Source organism: Nomascus leucogenys, chromosome 15 (assembly GCF_006542625.1).
Source record: "Nomascus leucogenys isolate Asia chromosome 15, Asia_NLE_v1, whole genome shotgun sequence".
Taxonomy (NCBI): domain Eukaryota; kingdom Metazoa; phylum Chordata; class Mammalia; order Primates; family Hylobatidae; genus Nomascus; species Nomascus leucogenys.
Genome location: NC_044395.1, coordinates 29,027,580 through 29,052,781, shown reverse-complemented (window position 1 = coordinate 29,052,781; position 25,202 = coordinate 29,027,580). Strand labels below are relative to the sequence as shown.

General features: G+C 35.5%; 1 protein-coding gene across 6 annotated transcripts in view; it reads left to right on the top strand.

Annotated features, from left to right (window-relative positions):
- GRIA4 (glutamate ionotropic receptor AMPA type subunit 4) overlaps nt 1-24,776 on the top strand; it is a 380,722-nt gene extending 355,946 nt beyond the window's left edge. For 2 of the 6 annotated variants that reach the window (XM_030829278.1, XM_030829279.1), the window contains exons 15-17: nt 8,696-8,810; nt 17,018-17,152; nt 22,281-22,445. In XM_030829278.1, coding sequence (XP_030685138.1) covers nt 8,696-8,810; nt 17,018-17,152; nt 22,281-22,445 — 415 coding nt within the window. Of the gene's footprint in view, nt 1-8,695; nt 8,811-14,600; nt 14,716-17,017; nt 17,266-22,280 lie in introns of all 6 variants that reach the window. The other 4 variants (XM_030829275.1, XM_003253075.3, XM_003253074.3 and 1 more) reach the window with 4 other exon arrangements.
- The last annotated feature ends 426 nt before the right edge of the window (nt 24,777-25,202 follow it).

Here is a 25,202-nt window from a genome sequence, read left to right as displayed (position 1 = left end):
TCCCTATATTATCTTCTAGGGTTTTTATGGTTTTAAGTCTAACATTTAAGTCTTTAATCCATCTTGAATTAATTTTTGTATAAGGTGTAAAGAAGGGATCCAGTTTCAGCTTTCTATATATGGCTAGCCAGTTTTCCCAGCTCCATTTATTAAATAGGGAATGCTTTCCCAATTTCTTGCTTTTGTCAGGTTTGTCAAAGATCAGATGGTTGTAGATGTGTGGTATTAATTCTGAGGACTCTGTTCTGTTCCATTGGTCTATATCTCTGTTTTGGTACCAGTACCATGCTGTTTTAGTTACTGTAGCTTTGTAGTATAGTTTGAAATCAGGTAGTGTGATGCCTCCAGCTTTGTTCTTTTGGCTTAGGATTGTCTTGGCAATGTGGGCTCTTTTTTGGTTCCAAATGAACTTTAAAGTAGTTTTTTCCAATTCTGTGAAGAAAGTCATTGGTAGCTTGATGGGGATGGCATTGAATCTATAAATTACCTTGGGCAGTATGGCCATTTTCATGATGTTAATTCTTCCTATCCATGAGCATGGAATGTTCTTCCATTTGTTTGTGTCCTCTTTTATTTCGTTGAGCAGTGGTTTGTAGTTCTCCTTGAAGAAGTCCTTCACATCCCTTGTAAGTTGGATTCCTAGGTATTTTATTCTCTTTGAAGCAATTGTGAATGGGAGTTCACTCATGATTTGGCTCTCTGTTTGTCTGTGATTGGTGTATAGGAATGCTTGTGATTTTTGGACATTGATTTTATATCCTGAGACTTTGCTGAAGTTGCTTATCAGCTTAAGGAGATTTTGGGCTGAGATGATGGGGTTTTCTACATATACAATCATGTCATCTGCAAACAGGGACAATTTGACTTCCTCTTTTCCTGATTACCCTTTATTTCCTTCTCCTGCCTGATTGCCCTGGCCAGAACTTCCAACACTATGTTGAATAGGAGTGATGAGAGAGGGCATCCCTGTCTTGTGCCAGTTTTCAAAGTGAATGCTTCCAGTTTTTGCCCATTCAGTATGATATTGGCTGTGAGTCTGTCATAAATAGCTTTTATTATTTTGAGATACGTCCCATCAATATCTAGTTTATTGAGAGTTTTTAGCATGAAGGTCTGTTGAATTTTGGTCAAAGACCTTTTCTACATCTGTTGAGATAATCATGTGGTTTTTCTCTTTGGTTCTGTTTATATGCTGGATTACATTTATTGGTTTGCATATACTGAACCAGCCTTGCATCACAGGGATGAAGCCAACTGGATCATGGTGGATAAGCTTTTTGATGTGCTGTTGGATTTGGTCTGCCAGTATTTTATTAAGGATTTTTGCATTGATGTTCATCATGGATATTGGTCTAAAATTCTCTTTTTTTGTTGTGTCTCTGCCAGGCTTGGTATCAGGATGATGCTGGACTCATAAAATGAGTTAGGGAGGATTCCCTCTTTTTCTATTGATTGTAATTGTTTCAGAAGGAATGGTACCAGCTCCTCTTTGTACCTCTGGTAGAATTCGGTATGGTTTTGCAGTGGCTGGTACTGCTTTTTCCCTTTCATATTTAGTGTTTCTTTCAGGCGCTCTTGCAGCGCAGCTCTGGTAGTAACAAAATCCCTCAGCATTTGCTTGTCTGGAAAGGATTATATTTTTCCTTTGCTTATGAAACTTGGTTTGGCTGGATATGAAATTCTGGGTTGAAAATTCTTTCCTTTAAAATGTTAAATATTGACCCCCAATCTATCCTAGCTGTAGAGTTTTTGCTGAGAGGTCTGCTATTAGTCTGATGTACTTCCCTTTGTAGGTGACCTGGCCTGTCTCTCTGGCTGCCCTTAACAGTTTTCCCTTCATTTTGATCTTGGAGAATCTGACAGTTATGTGTCTTGGGGTTGATCTTCTCATGGGATATCTTAATAGTGTTCTCTGTATTTCCTGAATTTGAATGTTGGCTTGTCTTGCTAGGTTGGGGAAGTTCTCCTGGATAATATCCTGAAATATGTATTCCACCTTGTTTCCATTCTCCCTATCTCCTTCTGGTACTCAAATCAATCGTAGGTTCTGTCTTTTTATGAAGTCTTGGAGACTTTGTTCATTCTTTTTTCTCTATTCTTGTCTGTATGTCTTATTTCAGTAAGGTAGTCTTCAAACTCTGATATCCTTTCTTCCACTTGGTCAATTCAGCTGTTGATACTTGTGTATGCTTCACAAAGTTCTCATGCTGTGTTTTTCAGTTCTATCAGGTCTTTTATGTTCCTCTCTAAACTGGTTATTCTAGTTAGCAATTCCTCTAACCTTTATCAAGTTTCTTAGCTTCTTTGCATTGGGTTAAAACATGCATTTTTAGCTCATCGTAGTTTTTATTACCTATCTTCTGAAGCCTCCTTCTGTCAGTTCTCTATCTGATCTTCCATCCAGTTCTGCACCCTTTATGGAGAGACGTTGTGATCATTTGGAGGAGAATAGGCACTCTGGCCTTTTGGGTTTTCAGCATTTTTTCATTGATTCTTTCTTATCTTCATGAGTTTGTCTAGTTTCGTTCTTTGAGGCTGCTGACCCTTGGATGGGGTGTTTGTGGGGGACTTTTTGTTGTTGTTGTTGTTGATGCTGTTGTTGCTTTCTGTTTGTTTTTCTTTCAATAATCAGGGCCCTCTTCTGTAGGGCTGCTGCAGTTTGCTGGAGATTTACTTTAGGCCCTGTTCATCTGATTTGCTCTCATGCAGGGAGATGTCACTCAAGGAGGCTGGAAAGCAGCCAAGATGGGTGCCTGCTCCTTCTTCTAGGACCTCTGACCTTGAGGGGCACCAACCTGATGCCAGTAGGATCACTCTGGCGATAGGGTGTCTGACAACCCCTGTTGGAGGGTCTCATTCAGTTGGGTGGCACAGGGAGCAGGACCTATTCAATGAAGCCCTTTGTCCCTTGGTGGAGAGGGTGTGTTTTGCTGGGGGAAACCCACCCATCTGAGCTGCCCGATTCCTCAGAACTACCTGGAGGAGAGGCTAAGTCTGCTGGTCCGCAGAGACTGCAGCCACCCCTGCCTCTAGGAGCTCAGGCCCAGGGAGATGCTAATTCTGTCCCTGAGCCTCTGGCTGGAGTTACTGGAGATCCTGCGGGGAAGCCCCGCCCACTGAGGAAGAATGGGTCGCGATTAGGCCTGAAGAGGCACTCTGGCTGCTGACTGCCACAGCCGGTGTGTTGGGCTGTGGGGACAAGTCTTGGGAGCAAGCTGTCCAGCCTCCCTGGCTCCAGCAGGAGAAAAGCACAGCCTGGAGCTATAGAAATGGGTGCTGCCCTTCCCCCACCCAGGTAGTTTAGCATGTTAGGCAATTGTGAGTCCCAGTGCTGGCTGCAGACCCTCCCCCAAGGAGCTGAAACGGCTTAGCCAGCAGGCGGCAGCAGCTGGTGCTGGTTGCCCCTCCCCCCCGAGAGTTCGGTAGGTTCAAGCAGATTCCAGCTGAGAGGCTGTAAGAATCTGCATGTTCCAAGGTTGGGACGCTAGGCCCCGGTGGCGTGGGTTCGCGAGTGGGATCTTCCCATCTGTGGGTTGCACAGTTCCATGGGAAAAAGCACAGTTTCCCCGGACGGGTAGCGCGCGCACTCACCGCCTCGCTTGGCTGTGGAGAGGAGGTTCCCCTTCCCGGTGTGGGCCACCACACGACACTGCTCTTCCTTCTCTCAGTGAGTCACGCCAGCCTTCGAGACAATTTTGATGAGAGAAAGCCTGGATACCTTGGTTGCCTGTGAGGGATTCACAGGCTTATTATGTTTTTTTCCGATGGAAGCCTCTGAATACCACAGCTTCTAGTCAGCCATCTTGGCCCCGCCCATCCTATCTCCAGTTTTCAATTCTGTCATGAGTGAATGAGAATGCCTGCTCCTCTTATTAAATCCTCGACTATACAAAGCATATCTTTACTTTTATCTTTCCTAGTATGAATGGTGAGAAATGAATTTGCATTGCTTTAATGCACATTAGTTTTACTCCAAATAAGGCAGAATTATTTTTATATGATTTTAGTTTAACTTCAAATAAGGCTGAATTATTTTATATGATTTATATTTCTTGGTGCATAAGTTATCTATCCATGTTTTTTGCTGACTTTAAAGGAATGTTCTTATTTTTACACAATTTCTTTTTGTCACACAATTTTTAAGTGTTTTTAAACTATGTTAAGATTTATTGAGGACTATGAAAAAAACCTCTCAGCCTCATTCAGGTAAATATTCTGAAATTTTAACACTTGATATTTAAATTTTATATAATATAGTATGAAGAGTGCATTCCAGTGAAGAGGTCACAGGCCTTCTTGGGACCAGAAGTGTTTTGGATTACAGATTTTTTTGGATTTTTTGAATATTTGCGTTACACTTACCACCAGTTCAGCATCCGTAATCTGAAAACCTGCAATCTAAAACATTTCCAAAAAAAATTGTTTTAAGTGCCAACATGATGCTCAAAGGAAATGCACGTTGGAGCATTTAGGATTTCAGATTTTTGGATTAGGGATACTCAATTAGTATAACTAATGGATACTTTCTTATAAGGATAATAATCCACTAACACAATTACACAGTAGTTAAGACAGATAAACTGCATTAATTCCATATACTATTGCCATCATAGCCAACAATAAAGTGTTCATCCTATTAAGTGAGATGAAATTGAATGTGTTTAAACCAGACCAAAGATAATACTGCAAATTATTTGTTCTACAAACTGCATGTGTCCTGAATATCTTGTGGGCAGACAATGACTAAATCTAAAAAGTTGTATCATCAGTCCTTTACAACAATATTCACAAATCCAGGAAATCAGAAAAATAAAACTAAACTTTACTAAAACTTTTTAAATTTGTCCTGTTTACTTAGGTTTACATTTTATCAGATATACACTTTAATACCTCACCAACAGAGAAATCATACTATAAGAAATATGATCTAGAAGTAAATATGAGTAAGGCATAAAAGTAAGCATAAAAGCATATCCAGATCTATATAATTTAATGATAAGTTATTTGTGGAGGGGTAAAGAATAAGCAATAAGTGTCTTAGCCTGGATTAAGCATGCTTTTCACAAGGAAATCTTACTTTGCACTAGATTAATGTGCCCAAAATTATTAATAATAAATGGAAAAAATTTACATATGTTAGTTCCCATACTAAAGCTTTGGTTTTATATGACATTTCAACAAAATTCTCATTAACAAAAGTAAGTCTTAAATGCTAGGTCAGTGAAGTATGGATTTTCATAATCTAACTCATTTGAGGGAAATTCCAGGAATAAAAACTTTTGGAAGTTTTTCAGAGGTCCTGGAAGTTGATCGAGTGAGCATTTTCATTCCAGGCCCGAAATCAAATTCCCTGTCATCTCATTACTATGAGAAAAGCTATTTGGGGAAGGGATTTTCTCACCTAGATTTTTGCAATGGCATACAAGGCAAAGGCAAACACATTACCTTGAACCCTTTTCAGTCTATGCAACGTCATTGTCAACACATCTGGTTCTCCAATATGGTTTAAACATCTAGAAAAAATGTGGTCCCTTGTTGCTTTTTCCTCCTCTTCTATTTTTAAATGGAAAGCAATTCATTTCAACTGACTTTGCAAATGCTACATTTAACGCAATAAAGGGAATAATTAATGTAAGAAATAGCTAAAAATATTTTTCTTCTACACTTATCTGCTTGGCAGGTCACTATTACAGTGACACTGATATACTTAATCAGGGCAAGAATACCCCTTAGAGTCAATATGAGTTTCTGACATCGATTTTGAAGTCTATGTCTGAAATATTTGAAGGAGATTTCAAAACAATAATAAAATGTGCTGCAGTGAGTATCTGCTTTCTACATCCCTCATTTATCTAACTTCTTATGGCTTCCTTAGCCTTGTTTATTGTTACTTCTTCAGGATTTCACTTTCTTCTTAGCTTGACAAAAAGTACTTTTCAACCTAGTCCAGTAAAATGAGTGAAGTAATTATATACATATATATGTCATTGATGATTTTTATTATTAATAACATGTAGAAGTGATTCATTCTATAAAATAGAACAGATGTCCAAATGGTCATTATATATGTGGTTTATGTTAAAGTTTAAATAGCATTCTAAGGAGGCCTTTAGACCTAAACTTATTATATGAGGGAATTACATCTTTAGTTAGACAATTGTAGAAAACCACGGACACTTTTAACATGCACAGAAATCTTGAAATACTATCTTCAGATATTGATTACAAAATGCCTTCCACTATGCATCATTAAAGAAAGGTAAATTTCATATATGATGGTATTAAGTGGACTCTATTGAGGGACCACATGTTTCTGGAAGGAAAACATGTAGATTAATTGTGAACTGGGTAGTAACTTATCTATTGGTCCAGTGTATAAAATTACACACATATATGGATAGCAGTGTGAAACTAAACTGTTTTTACATGGCCTATTAGATGGTATTAGAAAGACAATGTTTTAGAATAATTTTGTAGAAAGCTTGATTCCAAACAATTTTCTCAACGTAAAGCTTTTTTTCCTTATCCATTCCTTTATTTTGCTTTTTAGTTTTCTATTGTGCTGTGAAACTGTCTTTGGATATGGCTAATAACCCTGTTAAATAACCCTCTCATGAAATAATTTTAGTTTTATCAGAGGAATGGTCTAAACCAACACAGAAAATAATTGGAATATTACTTCATTTTAAAAAATCTTAATATGAATGTTTAAGGCTAAAATTAAATGGATTATAAAAATAATTTTCTCCAAAATAGAGAATTTTAGTAGTTATCCTTAATTTATTGAAAGACAAATTTAGTTCCTCGTAGACACAAAATAAATTAAAATAATTCCTTTTTTCCCAGCAGAATTTTTTAAAAAATAGATGTCTCTATCTTCATTCCTACATTTCAATCTGGTCCTTTGGTTATTAAACAACTTGATATTGTCACATTAGGAAGTACATGCATTATTTTACACCACTAATGTGGCACTTACTTGGAAATGTAGGAATAGCTAATTATTTAATTAGCATTCAGTAAATGGGCAGTCTAATTCTTAAGAAGAGTTAACACTAAAAACTCTTAAATGTGTGGTTTACTTATGAGAACTGTTTACTCTCCAAGTGAATCAGATCATCACAAAATGGAAAAGCATGTTGTTGACCTGAAATATTATGAACAAATTTTAAGACAATAAACACTTTAGTAAGCTAATTAGTGGTAAAATATGCAACACTTTTTATTAGTCGGCTAAATGTCATTTTGCTTGCAAATCAATTATTTAACTGCTATTTGATAATATGGTTGCTTTATTTTACCTATAATTCATTTGCCATTAAGTAATCACCAAACTCAGTGTTTATAAAATAGCATATCACAAACGTTACCCAAATTCCCTCAGCATATGAGCCACTCCTTAAATTTAACAGAAATTGTATTAAATGATGGAAAAATCTCTTGAAATACCTATTGGGTCATTTAAAAACGCTAACTTGAAAGCAGGAAAGAAACCAAATGTATGGGAGGCAAAAGCCCATGACATGTTTTTTTTGGTTTGCTTTTTTTTTTTTTTTTTTTTTTTTTTGAGACGAAGTTTTGCTCTTGTCGCCCAGGCTGGAGTGCAATGGCACAATCTCGGCTCAGTGCAACCTCTGCCTCCCAGGTTCAAGCGATTCTCCTGCCTCAGCCTCCTGGGTAGCTGGGATTACAGGTGCCCACAACCACACCCAGCTAATTTTTGCATTTTTTGTAGAGACAGGGTTTCGCCGTGTTGGCCAGGCTGGTCTTGAACTCCTGACCTCAGGTGATCCACCCACCTCGGCCTCCCAAAGTGCTGGGATTACAGGCGTGAGCCATGGCACCCGGCCCATGAAACTAGTTTTTAATCCTCTTAAAGAATAGTCAAAATAAGCTCCCCTAGTTCCCTTTAGAGAAAAACATGGAGGAAATCTAATCTAGTGGGTTTGTTTGCAAAGTCAGTATCACATGCAGCGTGACATCCTGGGGTTTAATTACTTAAACAGTCAAATTGGATATGTAATCCTAATTTCTAAATAGCATTCAATGCCTTTAAGAATCAACACAAAATTTAGATATAAGAATTTTTCCCTAGAGCTGCTGCTGTCTCTTGACTACCATATAGCTTCTAGTCCACGAAGCAAATGATCAGGAAATCCTAGATTCTGAGAACAACTAAATGGAGCAAACTAAACCCACATAAAAAATAAAGGGAGTAATAATTATTCTTTGTTTTCAGGGAATCAGTACAAAAAATTAGTGGCTGGTTTGATGGTTTGTATATGCCATTTTGTTTTTCCTTGTGAGAATGAATTTTAATTTCATTCTCTTTTGGATCATTGGCATTCTTAGAGGCAAAGGAATTCAAGACACAATTCTTTCTCAATTACTAGTAAATTCCAGTTTATTACTGTTTTGCCAAAAAAAAATTCCATGTAATTGATTGATGATGAGATCAGTTATTTAACAATAAACGAACTGTGAAAGTGAACAGCACCAAATACTGCATGTTTAATGCATTTGAAATTAGTTACAATTGCCTTTGGTTTGGACTCCAGCGGAAGGGGCTGCAGGATGGTAAAATGAGAGGTTTATTTAGCGTCTGGGAGAAGCTTATAAAGAGCTTAAGTCCTCATTCCTTCTAACATCTTAACAGCTGTGCAGTTTCTTACAAAATATGTTTTATCGTTTCAAGAAATGCTGTTAACCTCGCAGTTTTAAAACTGAATGAACAAGGCCTCTTGGACAAATTGAAAAACAAATGGTGGTACGACAAAGGAGAATGTGGCAGCGGGGGAGGTGACTCCAAGGTTAGCCTCAATGTCACCAAAAGCGGGTAAACAGTATGTAAAGTAATAGGTGCATCTGCTGGGAGACTTATGGTTTGGACCTCCTAATACCAGTCGAATTGCTAGTCCAGTCCCTTCACAAACTTACGTATGCAATTACTGTCAATGCAAAAATATTTGCAACCATTATCAATTTAGTGCCACACTAACAAACCTAATGAAAATAGTCACTGAAAATCTCTGCCTTTGAAGAGGTTGTGGATCAGACATTATAAGCCTATGAATCTCAATTTTGGAAAGTAGGAAGGGATGTAAGTTTCTGAAACAGCAATTTAGAGAAGAGAGGGGAGAGAGCAGGGCGGTAAGCCTGTCTTGTTTTTTTCACCATTACTTTACCAGAACTTTTACCAAATATTGTTCAGTATCAGCAATAACCTGACTCCACATAGACCTGTCTAGGGTGCCTACTAAAAAGTTTTCTCCATCTAAAACTCTCAGGTTCTATTCAAGTTAAATAACAAATCAAAGACTGTCATATGAACTACACATTTTTTGCCTTCCATAAATGGATCAAATTGCAAAATGATCAGGAAACAAAAACAAAATCAACTCAGCTTTGTCTTCATATCTTAACTCCAGCTTCCTAAAATAATAGTTTTTTTTATTTCTAAGCAATATCTAAAGAACAAAAAAGGCAATTAACAGACTATACTAGTGTCCCAGAGCCCTTCTTCACTATATATCAGTATTTTTAGACTTAAAGAAAACAGTTCATGGATGGGAAATTTCTCACCCGATCTAAAAAGCCTTTCAAATTAAGCTCACTTACATCTTCCCATCTAATAACTAATTCTATTGCAGCAGGAGGAAGGACAAACTTTTGTCTCCATTCTAGGCACTGTCTTAAGGAGTAATATTTTATATTTTGGAGCTCCAACTGTCTCAAATTTTCTGATAGTTTTCATAAACATATAAATATATACATAGAGAAAATGATTAAATTTTATACTAATAACCTAGCATTCTTTCATGCAAATTAGAAATACCAGAAAAATCATAGAATAACACCAGAGAAAATAAAACAAAGGTATTCTATTCCATTAGAAAAAACTTAGTTTTCAAATTTTTATTGTTATCACAAATACAAGAGAAGTAAAACACTGCTTTACAGATAAAATTTTCCGCAAATATAAATAATGAAGTCCCATTTTAGAGTGCATTAAAGATGTTATCCGGAGAAAAATAAGCAAGCATAACAGAAATATATATATGTTAGAAAAATCTATGCAACAAAAGTCATTTTAATTTATTGAAATGAACTGGACAACTCAGTCAGATTTAATTAGCTTGTATCCAACTCATTGTTTGGTACATAATGGACATTCAGTAAATGCTTTTTGTCCAAAATAATAAATTTCTTTCTAACCCTGTAGTTTCCAAAATCGAATTGCTTCTTCTTATAGTTATGCAGTAACATTACTTTCACCAAACATGAACTACAAAATGTTTTAGAATGAATACTATTTCAAATTTTAACAAGTAGGTTTCCAACATGTTATAAAAATTAACATAAAATGTTCTCCCAAAATGAAATACATTATATTTTATATTTTCCTCCAGGAATGTGTTTTTATACAAAAAAAACCCCACATAGGTTGTATATTGGTCTAAGGTTTATCATCAAGAGAATAGATTGTTGCACTCTAAATGTTAATAATACCCTACTCTGAATTCGTCATAAAAGATGATATTTTAAATGACCTGACCTAACTTAAAATAAATTACTGGGAGACAGTTGTTGCTTTTTCGTTTTCATTTTGTACCTTCTTCAAGTGACTGATTTTCTTTGTAAACTTACCTTACCCCTCCCATTTGGCCTGATCTTCATCAAAAGAGGTAAAATAAGGAGAAAAAGTCCTGAAGTGAGAAATGCAGCTGACTCTAAAGCCTTTGTGTGTAAAACTAAAGCAGAAAAGACCAATGCTGCCAATTCAGTGCAGAAGGGAAAATACAGAGAGAACTCAGCACACACATGCTGAAATCCTGGCTTAGCTGATCTTCAAATACAGAATCTTGGTAGGAGAAAACTAACTATCCCAACAGTGACTCATCTAATGAAGAAGGGAAATATGGAAACCTGTACCACACATGGAAAGGTTTCTATGAGAGAGCTGACTCACTTGTCATTCACAGGACCGTAACCTCTCCAGCCTTCCATTCAGCAGCAAATTATTAAACTTGTGTTTGAATGGGGCCATGTGCCAGTACCTGTGTAGAAACAGAGAATTACCACTGTTCTTTCCCTCAAGGAGCTCATGATTTAATATAAGGAACAATTAGACTATTTGGGGTCGCTGCAGCAGCTTCCCTGTCACACTCCATGCCGTGCAGTAATTAGCATCCCCACTCACCTGACAGCCATTCTCAGTGCTATGAAGTTCTGACCATAGCAGTCCTCAGCCAAGAGGCCTCACCTTGAAAGGTAAAAAATTAACAACAAATGTGAAGAACAGGGTCCTGCATCTTACACGAAATAAATTAAAGCAGAAATGCATGATTTGTAGGGTACAAATTCCTTCATTCGAAAACTTGATCCTTTGATAGTGTTCATATGAGTTAATATTATTGTGATATGGTCCTCTTATGGTCATAAGAAATTCATACTCTTGGGAATAAAATAGCAAAAATTTACTACTTGACAATGAATGAGCCAATTTAAAAATATTGATTGCAATGTCTAAAATGTATTCTCCACTTTGGTTAACCTAGTATGGTTTAGTCAAAGCACAAACCATATAAAGAATTTTAGGTCAATTTTTATGCCAGTTATTCAATCCTGGGTCTAGTTAGAAATTTTGGCAACAGCTCCAACCATCAATCCCCCATTATTACAGTTACAAAATTATTTTTTCTGTTAATTTTATACTTTATTCTGTTTCTACATGTGTAAAATATGCACACATAAATGTGGATATTCATATAAAAATTATTTTGTAAGTGTGATTATATCAAATAATGCTTTCTCTAGGTATTATATTTGGTCATGCACTTCCTGATAATTTGGCACTTTGAAGAATACAGCCCATTTCTGACTTTGATAGATGCTATACTTACAAATAAGTCGCTTTCTTCTATCACAGCCATGACAACCAGTGCAATAAAGGAATTAGTACAGAAAATATGCATTTATCAGCAGGAAAAAAATGAAAAGGAAAAAAGTTGTAGTAAACAAAAAACACTGAAGGAATCTAGCTCTTGGAGAATGACTTTCCCAGTAATGAATTCCTTGTTCTGATATTCCACCAGTTGAATATTAATTATGGTTAATACTAAATATCTTGTATTCAAAGTGTTAATCTAATCCTCTAAAACAAGGTTACAGGTGTGAAATAGCAGAAAGGATAAAGAGGCCAGAGGGAAAAAGAAGGGCATAGGAGAAAAGACTACTTTAAGAGGGGAGAGAGAAGCCTAATGCAGTCTTCATCTTATTCACAATTTTGCCTTCAATTGTCCCTTCTTGAAGAAACTTAAAGGAAACTCTCGAACTTTCCTCCAGTTTTCAGCACTGAGTCCTCCTCCTCCCAGCCCACCCCATTCAAGAACTGAAATATAGGATAATATAGTTTAGCACACGTGTGTTACAAAGGTTTGGGGAGCTTGCCTGGGGGCCTAAAAACCCTTAGAGTATCAGTTCAAGAAAAAGCTTGCTCTGGATTCAAAAATCTTGCTCTGTCATTTTTTAAATTGAGCTACTTTATAGAGCACCTACTCTGAGTCAGCTACTCTGGAAAATACCGTTTTACAGAGATAAATGAGATGTGACTTCTGCTCTGAAAGGATTTGCAGGTCACTAGTAAACCCACAGTTGTGGTTATTGTAACAATCACGTCACAAATGGGGGTTGGGGTCAGGTGCAGAGAGTAGTGGTTGGTAAGGATAGGAAAACCTAGATTAACTGGGTTTAAAATAACCAGGCACCCCAATTAACCATAATCCTCAACTCACCCCACCCTCAAATTCAGCTTTTAGTAGGAAGTATTAAATCATGCTCATGTCAGATTTTAATTCAAAAAACAACATAATATTCTAGGATCATGGCAAATGTATATTATTTCTTCAGTGGAACAATGAACCTAAGCCATAGTAATATAACACTGAAACAAAATTTAAATTATATCCAGAAACCATATAAACAAAAATAAAAATTTGTATTTTAGAATTTTTTTCAAAACTAACCACACAAAAAAAATGGGTTTTAGTTTAACCAGAAGGCCCAATTAACTAGAAACATCATTTTGTGAGTCTTCTGCTATTAATATTTTTAATTACAAAAGCTATGAAGTCATACTATCAGGAATCCTGATTAGGCTACTGCCTCGCTGTGTAACTTGCTGAATTAAGCTGCCTGTGCTTTGGTTTCCTCATTTGTAAAATGTGAATGATGTTAGTGAACATGAAAAATGCTTTTAACCATGCCTATACATAGCAAATGCTCAGTAAATGTCATGAGCACCATCGTTCTTAATGCATTTCCTAGTTGTGTAGATAGGTTTTTGGAATGAATCCCCAATAAATGCATGTCTTGTAACTCCAGATGCACTCAGCATTTCCTAGAAGAACTGAGGCGCATTAGGGGATACAGCCAGGCAAAATATCCAGAGGAATATAAAAAAGTCTGTCTCGGGACAAAATGAAAAACCAATAAGCCAACAAAATGGTAACAACAAAAGATCCTGAAACTTTCTGCTTTCCATTCATTATCTTAGCCTTCATATTGTAATATGGGAGTGAAAACTGAAAGAATTATTAAATTCCTTGGAATATTGACTCTAGGTAATGACTGATGTCCTCCTCCCTGAAACTCCTAATACAATATTTAGTGTTGAAGGAATCAAAGATGGTAGAGGAGACAAATAGAGTCTCTAATAAATATAAATAGAGTCTTCTTATAAGAGGAGTTTGTCTATTCAGAAAAATCTTGGTTACCTTTAACCTGTCTTTTTTTGTTGCTAAGAATTTGTGGATTATAGTCACTTCACCTTGTACTTAAAGTACATTAATATACTTTAAGATTCAAGATAGATGAACAGATAAATAGATGATAGATTCAAGATAGACAAGATAGATGAAAATTGCTTCTGGTGATATTATTTATGTTAAAGACTGCAATTTAGAAGGAAAGTATCATCATGGGCTTATACTTTAAAATAATTATTTACATATTTGTCTCCTGATGACCTTCCTCTGCATAAGACGGTCTTTTGTAACACTGAAATCACCCTCCTTTTTCAATTAGGTATTGGATGAAAGTGGTCAAGAAGTCAATTTAATGATGGATACTGTAGACATACTTTTATAGCATAAAGTCAAATAGCATGAGCTGAATCATAATGCATGCAAGGAATGAAATCAGTCCTACCTAGCTTCTATTTCAGTCTGTCTGTCAACCTGCAGCCACTTCCTTAATTTTGAAAGAGAACAAAAAGAAGCTTCTGGATTTTGAATGACTGCCACATTTATGTGGGGAAAATGGTAAATGTTCCAGAAACCCAACCAAGGCCAATAGTTTTGGATTCACAGTAATTGCATACATTTTCTTTAAAAATCCTCCCTAGCAGTATGTGCCTGTTACCTAAAGCGATGGAGCAGGCCCCAGTTTTATGTCTGATTCTAAACCTGGGCCTACAGTACAAGACATAGCACCTACTGTGGCCTCTGCTCTGTCACTTTGCCATGCGATTCTAATGTAGTTTTACTTGAATAACATAAAATAACATATATAATGTTATTTATGTTATTTTCCACGTGAAGAACTCCTGTAAACCTTGCCGTTTTGAAACTCAGTGAGGCAGGCGTCTTAGACAAGCTGAAAAACAAATGGTGGTACGATAAAGGTGAATGTGGACCCAAGGACTCTGGAAGCAAGGTCAGTCGCTGCAGTTCGGGGCCTCCTCTTGTGTTCACAAAGCAGTAAACGGGAGCAATTGTCAAAAGTATATGGAAACCATAAAAACTGAACATTATACACTCACCCACTGCCTAAATTAAAAAGCTAATGTCATAAATTTCAACCATAGGGATGGTCTTTCCAGGAAACTGCAACCTGCTCCCCAATATTAAGACTTTTAAATTAACTTAAAACTGCAAAAATTTTTAAATAATAAAATTCCTTTTACATTATTCTCAAACTTACGTACCACTAATAAAAGTAGTGTTTTTTGGGGTAGTTTTTTTGTTTGTTTTGGAGGCAAGACTTCATGAAATCATGTTATTTCAAGAACTGATGTATTCTCTAAACAGGAAATCAGTAGTAAACCAGAAAAAGGAGATTCTAAATATTAAATAAATGCTTGCTCAGAGGTTCAGTCTTTTGTCACCATAGTGACAAGCATTCCACTTTAGTTTGAAGAACCTCCATTATATTTCTGTGCTGATAGATAAACAGATTGAACCTTTCAATTCTACTCGCCCAATTGAAATTGTTTTAATTAATCAATGTTTATGAATAATGTTCTCAAGTTCTAAGATCTCTTAATCATAAATTCTTTTTTAAACAATGCAGGAAAAAAATAAAAAATGCAGGAACCTATATGCCTAATTCTGTTGAGTACAAATAAAAGTAGTGGAAATAGTTATGTTTTTATTTTTTTAAAAAAATTACAAGTTTATCGGTGAATCTAAATACCTACACAAGTTGATAGAATATAGTAACAGCACCTGAAAGCCAGAGCTGAAGTTTCTTGGAATCCCCTTTTATTTCTTTCTGTATCTTCTTTAAGAAAGAAAACAAATTACTGGATATTCTAAGATATTAAACATGTGACTGGTTTAAATAGGAGAGCCTCAATTAATTTAAGGAGACAAACTAATGTTAATGAATCCCTTTCAGGCCTTATCCCTATATTTTATTTTATTGTATTTTTTTATCCCTATATTTTAATCATTTCTGTCTGCCCTTTAACCAGAGTGGAATGAGACAAGCTTGGCCAGAGAATTAAACCATTACCTGAAATCCTGATGTAAAGTCAGACAAGCTTAAATACTTAATGAGTAATTATTTCAAAAATGAAGTTACCCTAAAATGTTTGGCCCAGTCAGTTGATGTTGTGACTAAGGTGACAGTGTATATAGTGCATCTTTTGAGTTAAATACTCTCCTATAAAACTCGTTAAGGGTCTGAATCACATTTTGCACAAAACATACTGCTGAGAAGATAATGACTACAGGGCATCCTTCAGGTAGTCTACCAAAATACTTCTTGCAATAATATTATGTAATAAGCATATTTATAATTTATTAAACAATTTCGAATTCTTGTTACAATTTTAGTATCTTCTAATCATAAGAGCAGGACTTAGAGATTATTCTGGATTTATTACAAGATTATATGTGTACTGAAGCTCTGAAGAATAATATCTCTAAAATATTAATGGACTAAGCATTTTTAAGTGGGAATGATATTGTATTTTTAATTAATAAAAATAATTATAAATTCATCCATACATAAATAACTTATTTCTCAATTGGCCATAATAATTTATATATTTTTTAAAGTTATCTTTAAAAATTACTTGAGTTACACATAGATAATTATTTCTAAACAGTATATAATATGCAAAAGTAACATTTTCCATGAGCTTTCCCTTGTAAATGTAACTGAAAGAACAAATAATGTGTACCTTGGCACATTATTTGCATATATTTGGTAAATTAACGATGAACAAAATGTGAAACTATCAGCTCAACAACTCCTTAGTTGCTCAACTAGGAAATGTGGAGTTGGATTTATTCAAGAGAAATCTCAAACATTAAAAGTATATTCTAATAGAAGTAAAGCCAAAAGACGTCCCCTTTCTCCCATAATTAGATTTTAAACCTGTCATTTTCAAACTTAACAATAATAAGCCCACTTCTGCCACTCTATGTAAATATGTAAATGCTTATATATGGCTAAATATAATGGTTTTCATTGCATATTTAATAATGGTAAAATGTTATTGATTTCATTGAATGTAATTAGATACAATTTGTTGATAACTATTATAATTTTACTTCTCCCAAGAGCTCTAAGCTTTATGTTTAAGTCCATTAGTCTACATCAGTGACTTGTAAATAATTTCAGGTTAAATTAAGCATTTGCTTTCATTGGCTTTTTGGATTTCATGTGTTCTTTTACCTTTTGGATGTGACATTTCCACAGTTAACTGAAGTGTCTTTATCCTCCCTAGGACAAGACGAGTGCCTTGAGCCTGAGCAATGTAGCAGGCGTCTTCTACATTCTGGTTGGCGGCTTGGGCTTGGCAATGCTGGTGGCTTTGATAGAGTTCTGTTACAAGTCCAGGGCAGAAGCGAAGAGAATGAAGGTGGCAAAGAGTGCACAGACTTTTAACCCAACTTCCTCGCAGAATACCCAGAATTTAGCAACCTATAGAGAAGGTTACAACGTATATGGAACCGAAAGTATTAAAATTTAGGGGTAGGACTTAGGCCCGACTACAGTGAGTGGGGGATGCATCCTGTGAACGCAGTGTTGTGACCTGTCTGTCCAGTGGTGGTATTGCTTGCTTCTAATTAGAGCTTTATATTTTTGAAAACTTCAGTGCAAATTGGTTCGGTTTTCTTTGGCTGCAGATGTACTGTTTGAAACTTTATGTTGCCAATAGATATCTGCATTGCAAGGGTCAGAAAGATAAAAACAAACCAGAATTGCTCTGTGAAATGATTTAAACAGTATATTCTACCTGAAATTTGGGGAAAATTGGAAATTAGATCTGGGCTTCCTTGCACATAGACTGGGCAAATCTTTTCTGTAACAGTTCAATTTTAGGGTAGGTGCTAAAAAATAAGCACAAAATCTGTTCCAAGTGATCAAAACCCAGACAGTTGCCTATTTTTGACAAGGTCATATTGTTTTCTGAGGACCAATACATGTAAAAACTCCAAGGTACAGAGTATGTGCTCAATGAATTTTGGCTCCTCTTCTAATTTGTTTTACATTAGCCATCATTCTACATTTTTAAAGCATGAAATCCCACTTTTTATTTATCTGATGGTAGTCCTTGAGCCAGACCTTTAAGGAAGAGTGATCATCAGAATTTTGACTACAATTCACATTTATTAGATGAAATTCAACTTTTATGCTCAAAGTATCACTAAGGTAAATAGACATTTTAGGCAATACAGCACTTTTTCCATCAGAGACGTCAGCAATATTTGTGTCCTATAGGAAAGATTCAGAAAAAGATAAAAATTGCAGTGAGTCATTATAAACTATGTTTTTTTTCATTTCAACTGCTTTTAAGCAATCCAGGTCAACCCCACTTACTCAGATCCTCTCATCATGGCACAATAAAAAATTGTAAGCATTCAGTAAAATATAGGAGATGGAGATTTTTTTAAAAAAACATCTAAATGTCCACTTCTTTCCTCTAGTAATAGGAAGTAGCTTTAAAATAAGATCTGAAAGGATTTGTTATTGCTCTTCCTAAAATCAGGACTCTAAAACCCATTTTCTAAAATTATCTGTAATAGCTAACTGAATAGGCTGCTCAGTTTCATTACAATGATAAATGAGTCTTTGAACTTCCAAGAGATATTTGGTACTTGATGTACCCTAGAGTCAAAAACCTGATATACTTTCAGTAAGATGTACATCTTAGTTTACACCAGCTAAACACGCTTGATTTTTGTATTTATTTATATGAAAGCTTTTGAAATACTTGTATCTTAAAGCAAAGAGCCAATGCCATCCCTTTTTATCAAGATCTAATTGCTTTCATCCATAATGTAGAAATTAGTGACTGAGTACAATAGCACATAGATAGTTCCAAAATGATTTTTTCCAACTTTTGTGAAAAATAATTAAGAACTAAATCCTCAATTCACTCGATCCAAACATTTTTAGCATGTCTTATAATAGCAAAACTACAAAGTGGGATAATATCAAGGTGTCTTAGCCATTAGAGGAATGCTTTCATCTTAATGTTTACAGAGTTGATGAGAGATTTTTTCAAATTGAGAAAAACAATACTTGATGTTTTCAGAGCCAATTATTTGGACTGAATTCTGAGATGAGTTTTATAAGATGTCCTTACTAGATTTTGTTACCAGTTCATTAAAACTGACTTTTCTTTGGCATAACAAAGGCACTCCAGCCATCATCAGCAAGGCACAACGGTGGGGAAATTAAGCAAATAAAAGAGTATTAGAAATTTTTAGAAATAAATACTGTGTATGCTAGTTCATTTCAAAGTTCAGGGAAGTTATTAAAAGGAGATGTAAATTCCCACATCATATACATACAATTTACATGTAACATTGTATTTGGAGTCACAACTTCAAATTGAAGTTCCTCACGTGAATTGCCTTTAGAGGTAGATTTGAACATTTAGGACAATAAATTTCAAATAAATAGGAAGCATCCACTGGACATTTTAAAAGACAGTGGCATTCGGGATAAATGAAATAATCTGTGCCTGTCAAAACTTATAAGTAAGCAGTTTTTATTGTACTCTCAAATTAAAGGAAAACTTGCATAAACTCTATGACCATAATTATGGAAATGACGGGTAATTCAAAAATAATATTGCCCCAGAATCCCAAAAACAAAACTGACACCTTCAATCCATGGTAGATTCTAGTAAAAAGTGATCATCCCTCAAGGGAACATAAGCCACAACAATCCAACAAAACCCAGACCATACGTAAAATTACTAGAAAGTTTTCCAGTTTGAGGAGCCTCAAAAGGTTCACATCAAGATGAATAGAAATGGCATTTTATGGAAGATACAGATGATGTAAGTATAGAAAATAAAAATGCTAAAACAGATTTAAAGAAAAATAAGAAGTCAAAGTTTTATTAAGTAATATACTTCATTGCATTAATCTATAAAAGAGGATGGTGTATTTGAGATTATATGGAATTGTTCAACCTTTGGAAGTTTTCCTTTCCTTACAAACATGATCAAGAAAAGAAAGACAACAAAAACAGATTTTTATGGCAAAAGCCTTCTGTAAACATTTTTTTAAAATTACCGTGCTTTTATTAATGGTATTTTAGTATTTCCTCTTGAAGAAAAATTAAAACAAAGCTAAACTAGTGGATTTTAACAAATAATTGTCTGTTTTACTTAACATTAAATGTTGAAAGGGAATCTAAAGAAACATATTCAGACTTTGATTTTGGTTTTGTTTAAATTTAGTGATTAGTAGATACCTATGAATTCTCTGGAACTATCTTTCCTAAATCTCTTGTTAAACAAGAGATGAGTGGTTTGGAGAATCTGAGTGGTTTGGGGACTCCAAAGATTTAAGACGGGCTAATACATTGGTTTGGTTTAGACTCATGGATATTCATTCTTCTTGTTTTCTTCAGCATATGACTTTATCTAACTAATATAAACTTCCTAAATCTGCTCCCAAATTGTTTTCTTTAGAAGATTATGGAAAATGCCAGTGCTGTAACTGGAGTATTCCATATAGTTAGGTACTCACTAAAGGGTTCTGACCCCCAAAATGTCCATCTAAAACACATGAAACTGAAAAGGTTACACTGGAAAGTTATTCAACATCTTGATACCAAGTCTTGGCTTATGTTTCTTAAATATATTTTGTTGCTAGATTTTCTTGCTATAAATAGTACTACTTTGCTAATGCTTCTTTTTATACACACACCCAAAAGCATATGTACTTTAATATTGAGTAGGAAAATATTCACCTCCAATAACACAATCTCCCCAGAGTCTCACTTCAAAAACCAAGACAATTGCCGCCATGTACACTTTTTAGTTCTCTTGGTGAGATTATTCTATATGAGTGAGGTTCTCAATTAAGGGATTCTTTCAAATGCTCAAATGGAATTGAATTGTTTCATTTCTAACTTCCTCACTGGTGCAGTGAAATTCAATTCTGTTCAATTTAAAATAGTGGGCAATGTATTCATTTACATTTTTAAGGTACAATTTACATACAATAAAATCTACCCTTTTTAGTGTACAGTTCTGCAGGTTTGATAAATTACGAATAATTTTAGAATATTATTCTATCAGTTTCATTTACAAGAAAGAGAAAAAGTATCTTCCTATATAAGGTCATTCATCCACTCAACAAATATTTACTGAGTGCCTATTATGTGCCAAATAAAAGACAGAAGGACTTTGATTTCAACAGACTAATAGAAGATAATCAGGTAAAAGTGTTGTTTTTCTCTAAAATCCTTGTTATATTTCCATGATTTCTAAATATAAAAACTATCCATGTTTCTGTAAAGACCATATCCTGAGTTCTGATTATGATGATAAGTATTAATTTTTAAGACTGTTTACTGAAACAGAACTGTGCGATTGACCTTGATTTTGTCATTTATATGTCATTACTAGCAATTTGACTTCAACTTTCTGAAGTTTTCAGAGTAACTGATCTGTAAACATTTTTACTCCACCAGTTTTTAAACTAGTTACTAATTTCATTACTTAATATATAATTATTCTAATATTTAAGCTCTAGGGCAGAATAAACACAGGGATGGAATTTCCTAAAGATTTGGAAAAACTTGAATTCACAACAGGGAATTAGATACATGATGAGTTGTGAGTTATGAACTAAGTCATAACAAACTTAGAGAATCACTCCTTTACCCTATTTTCCTCTTAAATTATAATTCTAGCTACTAGAAAGAATTTAGACAGTGAATGAAAAGTAATGAGACTAACATAATAGCAGTACCTGTTTCTCCTTTGTATAATGTTATCTGCTATCTAATGTGATAAGGAGCAGGAATTTACTGATTTCAGATCCCTGACTCTGTAACCTCAACATGGGAGGTTCCCCAGTGATGACCATTCAGTAGGCTTTGAAACATATCCCTTTTCAGTGCACCCCTTTTAAATACAGTTCTTAAAATATGAGCCGTAGTGTTCATAATAGCATAGAGTGAACTATATGTCACTAATTGTGCTGTTCTGGGTCATGTCTATAACTGGTGTGAATGAATGAAGTGTCTGTGGATAGGTCTGTGTTATAAAACAGGAAGATCTGTCATGAATAGTCTATACATATCGTTTGTTTAGATACTTCGTTAGTTCTGGTAGTCTAATCCTCGCACTGTAAAGACATTTCATGACAAGGAAATACTATTTAAAGAATGTTGTCAAACATAAAAGAGCTTTTAAGCTCATCCAGAAGTACTAAGATATACAGTGCAGCAAGTTAAAAGATATTTCCTGCCCAGATTTACTAACAGTAGTTTAATATTATGATTTTAGAATTAGTTTTTCCACAGGTAGGACCACAAACTCTAGACAGATTCATTCTTCAGTGTAGTTAAGCTTTCCTTTCCCTGGTTAAGCAGTTTTCATATGACCAAAAGAACATGGAAAAAAATGCAGATGTCTAATTATTTATATTTCGGTGTTTGTTGTGGAACATCTTGTTGAAGAACCAGAAATATGGTAACACTCCGCGTTCTTTCTGCTTCCTTTCCATGCAACCCAGCTGACCTTTTCTGAAGCCATAAGAAACAAAGCCAGATTATCCATCACTGGGAGTGTGGGAGAGAATGGCCGCGTCTTGACACCTGACTGCCCAAAGGCTGTACACACTGGAACTGCAATCAGACAAAGTTCAGGATTGGCTGTCATTGCATCGGACCTACCATAAAAACCAAAAAAATAATTGAGTGCCTTAATTAAACTGTTGGTGACTGATGGAAACGCAGCCCTGAGGGACACGCCACGCGTGGGTCTTTGCTAAACCAATCCTTTGGCTGAGAGCGGGAAGTCCATCCCAACCCGCTGGCCGGACATCAGCAGCAGCAACGTGTGCATGAGCTCAGCTCGGAAACCCAAACTCAGATTTTATATCAGGAAAACTCACAATTTAAGTTTTTTTCGGGGAGTGGGTGGGGGAGGGAGCTGGGATGGGTGTATTAACAGCAACAAATTTCATTCAAGTGGACTCAAAAACTAATCAGACTTGTGAGTTAGCGCATTGAACTGTGAAGTTCTTGCTCAGAAAGGCCTTTGTCTTCACCGGAAAGGATAAAATAGTGGTAGAAGTCCGTGAACATGCTAACCTGTGTCTCCAGAACACCCATATAGTCCATGGAAGAAAATCCAGCTGAGAAAACAAATCACTAAACTGTGATAAGAAAATAATGAACAAACATGTAAATCCTGTGGGAAAAAAAATAAAGGAAGTATGTACACTTACTTTGGAGAAAACAAATACTGAAACATGCTTGCTTTTTAACTGACGTAAATTCAGTAGAGGACAACACAATTCTTTTTTCTAACCATCTTAGGGAACAATACATTGCAATAATTGATATAAATGCCATCACTGTAATAAACTTTAGAGACTTTTTTTTATAAAAGTTGTTGGTCATCTTCTTGTTTGCTGTAACCTTCACTCTGTCACATGAGTCGGTTCACAGATTGCATTTGTCTCACAACCAGGAAGAAAAGCAAAAGGAAGAAAACGTTTAGGTTCAATCGTCAGTCTGCAGTGTAGACTCGAAAGAGACGACGGGTCACTCATGTTAATGGTATTATTTATAATCTCGTTCTGTGTACAACATTGTGGCTTTTGTACCCACCAAAAAGAATAAAACAGCAGATGTTCTTACAATATCTACAGAGCTTAAAAGTTTTTTCTTATTGTTATAAAAGTTATTTGAGAAATTACAAGACTATAAGAGAGATTGTATTAGTGGTGGGCCATAGTGGAAAATGTAGCTAGCCCTCATTATTTTTTGCATACTAAGCTACCCCTCTTTTTCAGATCTTTGACTCATTAACAGATTAAATTGTCAAAGATGGAGTCTTTGAGTTGGGGAATGAATCATTGTCCTAACAACAACATACCTTGTAATTGTGTGTTGAAATTTTACTTGACTGTATTTTGCTGCATAAAATTATGTGTCTCTTGGGCTTCTCCCCTTATTCCTATTGTTCCCTTTAAATCATATGAAGGCATTCATAATAGTTTGGGGTAGATAACAAATGAAGAATTAGTCTTTGTTTTCAACTGGAAATTGTAAAGAAAATTATACCCATGTTTATTTATAAAAATCATCTTATGTATGAATTAAACTAACATGTTTCAAAAGAAGGTTTGGTTCATTTGAAATAATAAATAAGTACTCTAATACAGATAAAAATCATGTACTTAGGGTATTGGCAGAAAGCACAAGTTAGGATGATTTCAGAAGTCTGGCCTTGAAGGATGAGTTGAGTTTTAACAGGAGGAGAAGGTGTTAAGAGCCATATGAGTGAGCAGTGGCCCAAAGCCATGCACATCAGTGGCTCATTTAAGGAATGAATGCCATTAGATGGGCTAGTGAGAGCACAGGAATATTATGGAAGATAAAGTTGGAAAAGCTGAAGGACTGATTTTCTTCCATCAACTCTCAAGATCCCATTCCCCATTCAATCTCTGTGCTGCAGTAAGAGCAATCTTAAACAGTATAAATCACACACACACACACACACAGGTCCCTCAGGAAAAATTCCAACCTCTTGAGAAGATCACATGAGCCCCTTCATGACCTGGCCCTTGCTTATTTCTTCCAGGACTTCTCTCACTTCTATCCAGCTATTCCCGTCAGCAAATGAACATCCAAAGCAGCACTTGGAGCACTGCATAGACTATTTCGTCATTGTGTAACTCCTGCCTGTCTCCTCTTTACCTGAGTAACTTGTACTCATTCTTCAATACTCAAATTGAACTTTATTTACCCTGAAAAGATTTCCATGGCTATCCACCACCCCCCGCCTGTGAGACTGAGTTAGGTGTCCTTTTTAATGTCTTTCCCCCATCACGGCACTTACCATACTGCGTTGTAATTGCCTGTGTACTCGTCTGTATAACTACTAGACTGTAAGCTCCTTGAGGGCAGGGACTGTGTCTATCTTGTTCACAGTTGTATCCCCAGCACCCAGCACAGTGCCTGGCATATTGTAGGTGCTTAATAAATATTTGTTGAATGAATGAGTGAATTGAATTGAATTAATTTAATTAAGTGAAAGCAGAAGAAGAGCACCTTTTCTTATTAACAGTCTCTAGAGTATATTTTAGGTAATATGGTCCCCAACTTAATGATCGTTCTACTCATGATTATTCAAGTTTATGATGATATGCATTCGGTACAGTACTCAATAAGTTACATGAGATATTCAACACTTAGTAATAAAATAGGCTTTGTGTTAGATGACTTTGAGGCTAATATAAGCGTTCTGAACACATGTAAGGTATGCTAAGCTAACCTACTATGTTCAACAAGTTAAATGTATTCAATGCATCTTCAACTTATACTATTTCAACTGAAGATGGGTTTATTGGGATATAAACCCATTGTAAGTTGAGGAGCATGTGTATATGGTGAGCCAAATGAAGCTTGCAGGTTGGCTGATTTCA